Source organism: Mirounga leonina, unplaced genomic scaffold, assembly GCF_011800145.1.
Source record: "Mirounga leonina isolate KUSES-001 unplaced genomic scaffold, KU_Mleo_1.0 Mir_93, whole genome shotgun sequence".
Taxonomy (NCBI): domain Eukaryota; kingdom Metazoa; phylum Chordata; class Mammalia; order Carnivora; family Phocidae; genus Mirounga; species Mirounga leonina.
In genome coordinates this window covers 36110355-36122841 of record NW_023270854.1, presented here as the reverse complement: position 1 = coordinate 36122841, position 12487 = coordinate 36110355, and the positions used below count along the sequence as shown (strand labels likewise).

Below are 12487 nucleotides of genomic sequence, written 5' to 3'. Positions count from 1 at the left end.
CTCTCTGTCAAATAAATAAATAAAATCTTAAAAAAAAAAAAAATTTAAACAAAGGTGCAAAAGCAATTCAATGAAAGAAAGACAGCCTTTGAACAAAGTGCTGGAGATTCTGAACATCTACATGCAAAAACCAAACCTTGACCTAAATTTCATACCTTATACAAAAATTGACTCGAAACATATCATGGACTTAGGCAAATTATATAAACATTTTAGAACAAAACATAGGGGAAAAAACCCCCACAAAATCCAGGGTTAAGCAAGGTTCTTAAATGACATCAAAAGCATAATGCAGGGGCACCTGGGAGTTCAGTCAGTTAAGCGCAGACTCTTGATTTCGGCTCAGGTGGTGATCTCGGCGTCATGGGATAGAGCCCAGCACTGGGCTCCACACTTAGCAGGGAGTCTGTTTCTCTCCCTCTCCCTCTGATCTCCCACCCCCTGGCTCATATGCATGCACACTTTCTCTCTCTCTTTCAAATAATCTTTTTGTAAAAAAAGCATAATTCAAAATAGAAAATTGGATAAACCGAGGATAAGTAGGGGGTGTGCTGGGAGTGAAGTGAATAGCAATAAAAGGGTAACAAAAAAATTCCCTGTGGTGATGGAAATGTTCTTTATCTTGACTATAATAATGTCAGTATCACAACTGTGCTGGGCTTTTTATTCAATATCTGTTTTTTTGGAAATTACAAAAACTAGTTCTGCATGATGTTACTTACCACTGGGGAAAGCTGGCAAAGGCTAAACAGGATGTATTATTTCTTACAAATGAATGTGAATCTACAATTATCTAAAAATATACAGTATTCTTTATAACTTCACATTAATACCTCTAGTCTCAGGGCTAAAGAATCACTACACAAGCACTGCCCATAAGAAGGTAACTGGAAGAAACTTCATATGGTATTTACATACTTATTTACAGACATTAATAGCAATTTCTTTGATTTCACCCCAAAAGGATCTGAAAGCTAAAACTTTAAAAATTAAAACAATTATTATGTTAAATTAGGCAAGATTATAAATAAAACTAATGTAAAACATTCATGGTCTCTACTAATCTGAGAGCAGTTTTCAAACTTTCTGCTCTCAGGACCCCTTCATACTCTTACAAATTATTGAGAACACAAAAGAGATTTTACTCACATAGCTTACATTTACCAATGCTTACCTTATTAAAAGTTAAAACAGAAGAACTTTAAAATATGTATTAGTTCATTTTAAAGTAGTAATAAAAATTAGATGTTAACATAACGTTTAAAAAATGTATTTCCAGGGGCGCCTGGGTGGTTCAGTCGTTAAGCGTCTGCCTTCGGCTCAGGTCATGATCCCAGGGTCCTGGGATCGAGCCCCGCATCGGGCTCCCTGCTCGGCGGGAAGCCTGCTTCTCCCTCTCCCACTCCCCTGCTTGTGTTCCCTCTCTGCCTGTTTCTCTCTCTCTGTCAAATAAATAAAATCTTTAAAAAAAAAAAAGTATTTCCAAAACTTAAAAATGAAGAGTCGTGTTTTACATTTTTGCAAATCTTCAGCTCAACAGAACAGAGCTGGATTTTCATATCTGCTCTCTATTAAATAAGCCATGATAATTATTCAGTGGAAGCAATGAAAAAAAGCAGGCTTCACCCAGATACAGTCAGTGCAACTATTTTAATAACTATCACAGATAATTGTGGATATTCTTTTTGAAACTACAACAAAACCCAATAAATTCTATTTTTTAAAAAGATGCTAAATTGCAATACAGAATCCTAAAACATATCAATCAACTTTAAAAACTGTGACATTAAAATCCTTGTCTACCAGGCTCTTTGAATGGATCTTTTACTCATGCATAATTTCGTAACATCATGCATTGGTCTTCTGAAAAATACTGGTTCACAGTTATACAGACATTCCAACTATTGAAACATTTCATTAGGCAGTATCAAAAGTCACATGTGTAAATATCCTTATTGATTTCACTGGAAAAGTGTTTAAAAATATTGGGTAGTTGTTGGGCTCAAGGTGACACATGCAAGTTTTCCAAAAATCTATTCACAGATGACATGATTTTACTTGTAGAAAACCTTAAAGATTCCACAAAAAACAAACCTATTTAGCAAAGTTGCAGCATACAAAATCAGCACTCAAAATTCAGTTTCTATTAATTATAAGTTTCCAAAAAGGAAACTAAAGACAATTCCATTTATAAATCAGATAAAAACAATAACTTAGAAATAATTTAACCAAGGAGGTGTTAAGACTTGTACACTGAAAACTACAAAACACTGCTGAAGGAAACGAAAGAAGACATAAATAAATTCAAATAGATCCCATGTCCACGGGTTGGAAGACTTACTACTGATAAGATAATACCTCTCAAAGTGACCTACAGATTAAATGGAAACCCTCTTACACTCTCCACGGCATTTTTGCAGAAATAAAAAAACCCATCCTAAAACTCATATAGATTCTCAAGTGATATCAAATGGCCAAAAGAATCTTAGAAAAGAAATTAAAGTTGGAAGACTTGTACATCCTGACTGCAAAACTTACTAGAAAGCTACACTAACTGGAATAGTATTGTACAGGCATAAATACAGGCAAATAGATCAAAGGAACAAAACAGCCCAGAAATAAACCCTCACACATAGAATCATCACTAGTCATTATGGAAATACAAATTAAAACCCCAAGCAGGAGCACCTGAGTAGCTCAGTTGTTAAGTGTCTGCCTCCGGCTCAGGTCATGATCCCGGGGTTCTGGAATCAAGTCCTGCACTGGGCTCCTTGCTCAGCAGGGAGTCTGTCTCTCCCTCTGCCTGTGGCTTCCCCTGCTTGTGCTCTCTCTCTGACAAATAAATAAATAAAATCTTTAAAAAAAAAAAAAAAAAGGAAAAGAAACTGGAACCATGGTACACTGCAAGTGGGAATGTAAAATGGTGCAGTTGCTGTGGAAAACAGTATAGTGGTTCCTCAAACAATTAAACATAGAATTATTGTATGACCCAGCAATTCCACTTCTGGATACATATTAAAAAGAAATAAAGAAGCTATTCAAACAGATATTTGTACACCCATGTTCATAACACCATTATACACAATAGCCATAAGGCAGAAGCAACAGATGTCATCAACAGATGAATAAATAAAATGTGGTATATATATAAAATGGAATATTATTCAGCTTTAAAAAGATAAGAAATTTTGGCATATGCTACAACATGAATGAACCTTGCAGACATACGAAGTTAAATAAGCCAGTCACACACACACACAATAAATTACATTATTTCACTCATATGAAGTACCTACAGTAGTCAAATTCACAAGAGTGTAGAAGGGTGGTTGCCAGGGGCCAGGAGAGGAGAGAATGGGGAGTTATTTTTTAATGGATATGGAGTTTCAGTTTGGGAAAATGAAAAGAGGTCTGGAGATGGATGGTGATCCCAGTTGCAAAATAATGTGAAAGTACATAATGCCACTGAACTGCACATTTTAAAAATGATTAAAATGGTAAATTCATATTATGTATAGCTTACCACAAAAAAGACAAAGAAAAAAGGTTAAAATGTTAAATTTTATGTTACATATACTTTACCACAATAAAGAAAGGTGCGCCGTGAACACACACACACGCGCGCACACACACACATAGATATGCACTCAAGGATCAAGATACAACAAATTAGTAATGTGAACTGCTTTGATTAGCAGTCAGGAATGTGATATATTTTTAGTTGTGAATGTGGTGTGACAAACACAATGAATTTTAGTACAGAGTGGTCCCTCTACCTTGATTAATATTTAGGTACTACCAGTTTTCACTCACATTGGCTTTTACACTATCACAACATATGTCAACAGTTAAAAGGGGAAAAATGTTTTAGAAGTATTATGAAAATAATTTTTACCCTGTGGACTCATACACTCCCTAAAAGAATCTTGGTGATCCACCAGCTATACTTTAAGAACACTACTCTAAGAATTGATAAATATAGGAAGAACAGAACAATATGACAGACTGAAAAAGCTAGAAATTTTCCAAGTCTATCTCAATAAGGGAAATGTCTGTAACTGGAATTCATTATTTGCCTTAAGATGTCAGAAGTTCCTAAATCAGGCACTGTCTTTAAAAGAAACGGCAAAACATTCTGTAATACTCCTTCCAGCTCTAAAAGTCTCAGATGCTACATACTTTCCAACATTCATTCATTAACTCATTCAACACATATTTACTGAGTATCTACCTTGTGCTAGATTCTGAGGCAACAAAGGAATAGGCTCAGTCCTCCAGTAGAAAGAAACTCAGCACAGAACCATTAAAATACTGTACGGTAAGTGCTATAACAATAGCCATATAAAGTACTTGGGAGGTGACACCACAGACTATGTCAGAGTTGGAAGACTCAGCAAATTTAAAAATAAGACCACTGAAATGGAGTCTGGAGAGCAGAAAGAAAAAGAATAAAGAAAAGGACTCTGTGGCACAACACCAATACAACAAACATAAACATTATAGGAATCCCAGAAGAGAGGAAGGTGCATAAAGAATATCTGAGGAAACAATGGCCCAAAATGCCCCCAAATCTAGGAAAGACATCAATCTACAAATCCAAGCATCTCAATGAACTCTAGGTAGGATAAACTCAAAGAGACCCACACTGAGACATATCATAAAAAAACTTTCAGAAGACAAAGAATTTTGAAAGCAGCAAGAAACGACTCACTGTCATGCACAAAGAAAGCTCAATAAGACTGAAAGCCAACTTCTGATCAAAAACTATAGAGGCCAAAAGGAAGTGGTATGCCATATTAAAACAGAACAAAGCAAAACAAAAAACTGCAAGAAACCTGGCAAAACTGTCCTTCAATACTGAAGAAATTAAGACATTTTAAGCTAAACAAAAGCTGAGGGAGTTTGTCACTAGTAGACCTGTCCTATAAGAAATCCTAAAGGGACTCCTGCAGGCTGAAATGAAAGGACATTAGATAATAACTAGAAGCCACAGAAAGATCATCAATAAAGGTAACTACATAAGTAAATATAAAAACCAGTATTAACTTATGTTTTGCTTTGTAACTCTTTGTTTCCTATATGATTTAAAAGACAAATGCATAAAACAATAATTATATGTCTGTTGATGGGCATACAACTTATAAGAATACACAGGAAAACTGGGGTGGGAGGGGAAGACCAACTTGCAGGGGGCAGGGCAGAAAGGATGGGGGTGGGGAGATGTCCTACCAGATATGAAAACATACCAAAGAATGTGATAGTGGTACATAAACAGACACACCAATGAAACAGAATGATAGTCTAGAAATATACCAAATACATAGAGAAACTTAATTTATGATAAAAGAGACATTTCAAATATGTGGGGATAAAAATGAACTTAAAAAATGGTGTGATACACTAATGCCTATCACTTCTATCATGGTCTCTTAAGTCAGCTGGAACGACTAAGAAAAAAAAACCTAGAATACTTAGTAACATAAATTAATATTTATAAATTTTAAGATTAAAAACAGATCCATTGTAAATGTTCAACAATAAAGTAATGGTTGGGGGCGCCTGGGTGGCTCAGTCGTTAAGCGTCTGCCTTCAGCTCAGGTCATGATCCCAGGGTCCTGGGATCGAGCCCCACATCGGGCTCCCTGCTCGGCGGGAAGCCTGCTTCTCCCTCTCCCATTCCCCCTGCTTGTGTTCCCTCTCTTGCTGTCTCTCTCTCTGTCAAATAAATAAATAAAATAAAAATAAATAAATAAATAAAGTAATGGTTATATAAATTTTGGTGCACCCATAAAACAAAATGTCCTCCAGACATTTTCATAGAGTCCATGAAGTCAGAACTATTTTTACAATAATACCAAGACATGATTTGCCTTTTATTTTTTTACACTATTTGCCTTTTTCATTCTAGTTCTCTCACAGGTGTAGAGTGGTGTATTCCAGAGGTCATGTGATATAAAATACAGCAAGACTAAATGCAAAGGCAGACATGAGAATCTAGCTGGCTTCAATTAAGACAGACATGAAGATTTGCAAAAATGTAAGTCACTCCTTTCCCTAATATTTTTAGGAAATAGTTATCTTTCATTATGTTACTTTACATTAACATGAAATCAATTTAGCACTGTAGTTTTAAAATAAGTAATTATTAAGTAAATACTTTAAATGTTTTCATTTTGGGGGGCGCCTGGGTGGCTCAGTTGGTTGGGCGGCTGCCTTCAGCTCGGGTCATGATCCTGGAATCCCAGGATCAAGTCCTACATCGGGCTCCCTGCTCGGTGGGAAGTCTGCTTCTCCCTCTGACCCTCCCCCCTCTCATGTGCGCTCTCTCTCTCATCCTCTCTCTCAAATAAATAAATAAAAATAAATAAAAAATTAAATGTTTTTGTTTTGGGGCACCTGGGTGGCTCAGTCCATTAAGTGGCTGCCTTGAGCTCAGGTCATGATCCCAGGGTCCTGGGACGGAGCCCCGCCATCGGGCTACCTGCTCAGCGGGGAGCCTACTTCTCCCTCTCCCTCTGCTGCTCCCCCTGTTTGTGTGCTGTCTCCCTGTCAAATAAATAAAATCTTTAAAAAAAAGATTTTATTTATTTTTAGAAAGAGAGTGAGTGAGTAAGCAGGAATAAGAGGGAGAGAGAAGGGGCGCCTGGGTGGCTCAGTTGGTTAAGCGGCTGCCTTCACCTCAGGTCATGATCCCAGGGCCTGGGATCGAGCCCCACGTCCGGCTCCCTGCTCAGTGGAGAGCCTGCTTCTCCCTCTCCCTCTGCCTGCCGCTCTGCCTCCTTATGCTTTCTCTCCCTCTGTCAAATAAATAAATAAAATCTTAAAAAAAAAAAAAAAAAAAGGAGGGAGAGAAAAGCTGAAGCAGACTCGGCACTGACGGCAGAGCCCAATATGGGGTTCTATCCCATGACAGCAAGATCATGACCTCAGCCAAAACCAAGAGTCAAACGCTTAACCAACTGAGCCCAATTTTGTTGTTTGTGTGTAGAAAAGAGCCCAAATAAGAGCCCAAATATCAGTGTTGTTTTGTAAATTCTGGTATGTTCATGGTCATTATTTCCATAGCAATGAATGTAAAATATAACTTAATAAGTGATGTATGTTAATAGTTTTATAATTCAGCCCCAAACTTGAGTCAGAGATTAAAATAACTGCATTCAAAAGACAGTAGGTAAGAGAGTGAAAAAACAACCACTGAATGAGAGAAAACCATTTGCAAGTTATGGATCTGATAAGGGACTCATATCCAGAATACATAAAGAACACCTGTAACTCAATTAATAAAAAGACAACCCAATTTGAAAATGGGTAAGGATCAGGGCGCCCAGGTAGCTAAGTCGGTTAAGTGTCCAACTCTTGATCCCAGCTCAGGTCTTGATCTCAGGATGGTGAGTTCAAGCTCTGCACTGGGCTTCAGGCTGGGTGTGGAGCCTACTTTAAAAAAAAGGGGGGGGGGGGATCTGAACATACATTTCTCCAAAGACAACATACAAATAGCCAATAAGCACATGAAAATGTGCTCAACATTCTTAGCTAACAGGGAAATGCAAATAAAATTCACAATCATACACCAATTTATACCCAATAGGGTGGCTATAATCTAAAAGACAGATAATACAAGTCTTGGCAGAGATGTAGAAAAATTGGATCCTCATACACTGCTCGTAGGAATGTATGATAGTCACTGTGGAAAACAGTCTGGCAGTTCTTCAAAAGGTTAAACACAGAGTTCCTCTATGACCTAGCAATTCTACCCATAGGTATATTTCCAAAAAATATGAAAACACAGCCACACAAAAACTTGTATGCAAATGTTCATAGCACTACTATTCATAATAGCAAAACATGGAAACAACCCAAATGTCTATCAACTGATGAATAAAAAAATTCATATAATGGATTATTGTTTGGCCATAAAAAGGAATGAAGTACTGGGGCGCCTGAGTAGCACAGTCTGGTAAGCGTCAGATTCCTGGTCTTGGCTCAGGTTGTGATCTCAAGGTCATGAGATCCAGCCCGGTATTGGGCTCCATACTCAGCTGGGAGTCTGCTTAAGACGGTCTCTCTCTCTCCCTCTGCCCCTCCCATCCACACTCTCTCTCTAAAATAAATAAATCTTAAAAAGAAAAAAAAAAAGGAATGAAGTACTGATAAATGCTACAACATGGATGAGCCTGGAAAACATGCTAACCAAAGGAAGTCAATCACAAAAGATGTCATACTGCATGCTTCCATTTAATGAAATGCTAAGAATAGGCAAATCTATAGAGACAAAGTAAATTAATGGTTGCTTAGGGCTGGGGAAGGTGGAAGGGGTTGTGGGATGATGGCTAAAAGGCAGTTTCTTTTTGGGTGATGAAAACATTCTAAAATTGTGGTGGCAGACTCACAACTATATGATACACTAAAAACCAATGAACTGTATGCTTTAAGTAAGTGGATTATGTGATATGTTAATTATATCTCAATAAAGCTGTTACAGGGTGCCTAGGTGGCGCAGCTGGTTAAGCATCTGCCTTCAGGTCAGGTCATGATCCCAGGGTTCCGGGATCGAGGCCCACACAGGGCTCCCTGCTCAGCGGGAGTCTGCTTCTCCCTCTACCCCTTCCCCCCTGCTCCTGATCTCTCTCTCTCTCTCTCTGTCTCGAATAAATAAAATCTTAAAAAAAAAAAAAAATTTTTTTTAAAGCTGTTACAAAACAACAAAATCCTCACGTTTTTGGTTACACTCTATTGCATTTCTCAGGGAAATTATAGCTACTTTAGTCTTCATAAAGGCCTTGGGGTATATCCCTCTAAACAGAAATTCTCTTTTTCTTATCCCCACTCCAGAAATTCTCTTTCTTTAAAGGAGGCAAAAACAAGGAAGGTAGAACAAGAAAGGAAATCTTCAAAACTGAATGATTAACCATGTGTGACATTATCATTTTACCTACTCATTCTTATATTTCGAACACTAATTTTTCCTACTAGTGTCACATTTTTGTCTTCTTTAAACATTTCAAGAAACTAAAGAATGCCGAGCTTAATAGAAAATGTTCAACTGATTTTATTCATCTACTTCCTTATTTCAAGTTTGATCAATTTGTTTTATAAACACTTATTTTGCAGAGATAATGTGAGGATTCATGATATCACATAAGATGGCTAAAACAATCCCTGATATTCAGTAAATTATTCTCATTATCATTATGCTACAGGTAACGCAGGATCCTAAAGCTGAGGAGCAAAACTGCAGAGGTGGGGGTGGGAGGACACAAAGACTGTGCCCTACAAAGGTACAGTTATGTCAAGGAAAAGAAACTTCTGGCAGATAATCCAAGACCAAACAAAACTGCAGCAGCAGCATGATCATCACCACCACTACTTCCACCATCACCATCATCACCCAACACCACACTCCTCCTAAAACATCTATTTATATGCCTTTAATTTTTTCTAATTATGAAGCACTTAAATGTATGGAAATATCCCCCAAACCAGTAAATAGCACATCTTATCATTTTCCCACGTGTATCAAATTTTTCAAAAATGTATGAAATATAAGATAACACGGATCCATTTTCACTTCCTCTCTCCCTTATGGTAACCACTATCTTGCAATATGAAGTTAATCATCACTATGCATATTTTAACTGTAACTACAGGTATCTGTGAAAATAGAATATTGTTTTTGCATGTTTTCAAACTTTACCAAATGGCACCTTGCTTTCTTAGCTCAACATTTTGCTTGTTTGTTGTTTTTTAATTCAGTCATGTTGTTTCATGACAACTCTTGGTCAGCATTATATTCTATGAATATTACAATATATTTGTCCATACTCCCAACTAATGAGATGTTTAAACGGTTTCTAATTTTGTTGCTAAGAAGGTGCAATAAATATAATTTCTTGAGCACAGGTACTAGTTTCTAGGATACATTCCTAGAAGGAGAACTGCTAGGTCAAAGACTATGTACCTTCAACTTCATTAGAGGTCACTAAGAGTGTTCCATTTTTCTTCTCATCCTCACCGATTCTTGGTATTGTCATACTTTTTTACTTTTGCAAACTGAAGGGTATAAACTGGTACCTCATTGGTTTATTTTTTCCTGATTATTAAGTATCATTTATTGGCCTTTCAGGTTTTTTCTCATGTGAAATGCCTTTAACAGCATTGCTATTTTTCTACTGATTTGTAGTAGTTCTTAAGATAGTCTGGGTACCAATCCTTTATTGATTCTATGTGTTTCTAAAACTCCCTCCACCCCAAAGTACAAGCCTTTTGCTTATTTCGAAATCTAGTAAAGTAGAGGAGGAGCAAAGACAATTTCTGCCTTTTCAAAGTTCACAGCTATTTTCCAGACCTTTATACCTAGGCTTCTCAAACCCTTCTGACCACTCACAGAAGATGAATTCCTCCTTGAGTGCCAATACACACACACTTTATACATGAACTGAAAAACAGGACTCTAAGTCAATTTCTCCTAAGAGATTAACCACAAGCAAATACACCAGCACAGCTCTCCATTCCCTATAGCCAACGCCACATTTTAGCTCTCATATTAATACATCATAGAGATTTCATATGGGTCAGTAAACAAGCATCTATTTTGATTAATAACAGTTGTTAAAACCCTTAATTAATAAATAACCATCATATCGATACATCAGGATGTCTGAAACAATAACTACAAGTGCCCATTCTCTCTCCCCAATGAACTGAAGAATTAAGGTGCAAACCCAGACTCTAAGCAAATGAAATTTTTTTTATTTTTAGTCACACTAACATACAATCAGTTCTTACTGATACAATTGCTCTGCAGAAGTGAAATGATTCTGAATATTTTAGTGAGGGCACATACTGCTCTTAAAAGTTAACTTCATTTACAGGAGCGCTAATGTTTTGCAAAACAAGCACGCTGCCCTAGAAGTATATAATCACTCAGCAAGAAAGGACTTTGGATCACTCAATCGAACTTCATTTTGAGGTGAGGCAACTGCAATCCAGACATTAATAAATTCGCCGAATCCTAGTCCTCTAAAATCTACAAAATCAGGGTTCTTCCACTGCACCATGCATGGATGCAATTTTAGATTCCCCAATTCCAAAACTCTGATTCCGCTATTAATTTTACAAGATTGAGTTGATGTATTACAGAAATGATGGAATTAACTCCCATGCCCACACCAGTCTTTTTTTTTTCCTTTCCACCCCTATCCTCCATTATGATCTACAGAATGTAAAAAAATACCTGACTGCCTGAATTCCTGGCCCTCATCAGGGACAGAGTCCTGAGCCCCTGACGACTGCCTCTGTGTTAAGTCACAAGGGTTTTTTATTTTTGTTTTTGTTGTTGTTTTTAATCCTTCAGTCCCTATGCAGTAAGACCTACTAAGCGCAGATTCCGCGGGAAGCGCGGTGGATGCCGCTCGTCCCAGCCCGTGGACCACCGACGCCAGGGAGCCGGGGGCGCCGGGTAGGGCGGTGCCGGGCTGCAAGGAGCTGGGGTCGCTGGGGGAATGGGGCTGGCAGGGAGGGGGGCCCGGCGGCACCAGGGAACAGGCCGGGTGGCGGGGCGACTCACCTTTACGCAGCTCCCGCTCCCACACGGTGACGATGGGCCGCGAGTGCTTGCGGTGGTGGATGAGCCACAGGGACAAGGTCTGCACGCTCTGCTGCGAGTTGCTCAACTCCGACAGCTTCTTCTCCAGCGCCGCCTCAGAGAAGGCTGACATCCCTCCGATACCGCGTTCACGCCGTCCCACGCGGTGGGGCTAAGGGGAGGAGAGTTTAGCCGCCCGCGCCGCGGCCTCGCCCCCTCACCCCACCCTTCCCCACGCCTTCACCACCGCCGCCGCCACATCCGAGACCGGCCGCAAACCAGCAAGATGGCGTCTGGCCGGCAGTGACGTCAGGGCCCATCCACGCCCCGCCCTCGGAAGAGGCGAGGCCAAGCGGCAGGACCTCGGAGCGAAAGGACGGGGCCGGAACTGGCGCTCGGGAGGCACACGGGGGCGTGCCGCCTGGGTTTTGGCCGGGGGAGGGCTGGGGTTTGCCCAGCACGGACGCCTTCTAGGGTAAAACTATCTGCTGAAAAAGGAGTGATTAAAAATCTCTACACTGGCTGAAAAAAAAAAAACCTCTCTACACTGGCGTGTAAATTGGTACAGCCAATTTGGAAGACTATTTGACGTGATATATTACATTTAAAATTGCACCTTCCCTATGACCCTGCAATTTGGCTAATTGCCATCAGTGCTAGGGAAACAGCAGCATGTTTGCACAAGAAGCTGTATGCTAGCTGTTGGGTCTGGCTCACTAACCCTAAGAGTTGGGACATTCACGGAAGATAAATGGCAAGATTAATTGTGATACTGCATATTATAGAATATATGTAGCAGTTTAAAAGATTAATAAATCCAGTGGTGGATTGGAGGGTTTTTTTAAGTTTCAGAGTGAAAAATACAGTGTAACATTCGTTTTATGAAAGTATATATTGGGGGGC

General features: G+C 39.0%; 1 protein-coding gene across 3 annotated transcripts in view; it reads right to left on the bottom strand.

The window, feature by feature from the left end:
- Positions 1-11854, bottom strand: part of RPRD1A (regulation of nuclear pre-mRNA domain containing 1A) — a 71554-nt gene extending 59700 nt beyond the window's left edge. For all 3 annotated transcript variants that reach the window (XM_034996098.1, XM_034996100.1, XM_034996101.1), the window contains exon 1: positions 11567-11854. In XM_034996098.1, coding sequence (XP_034851989.1) covers positions 11567-11717 — 151 coding nt within the window. In that variant the 5' untranslated portion in view covers positions 11718-11854. The remainder of the gene's footprint in view (positions 1-11566) is intronic.
- Positions 11855-12487: the final 633 nt, after the last annotated feature.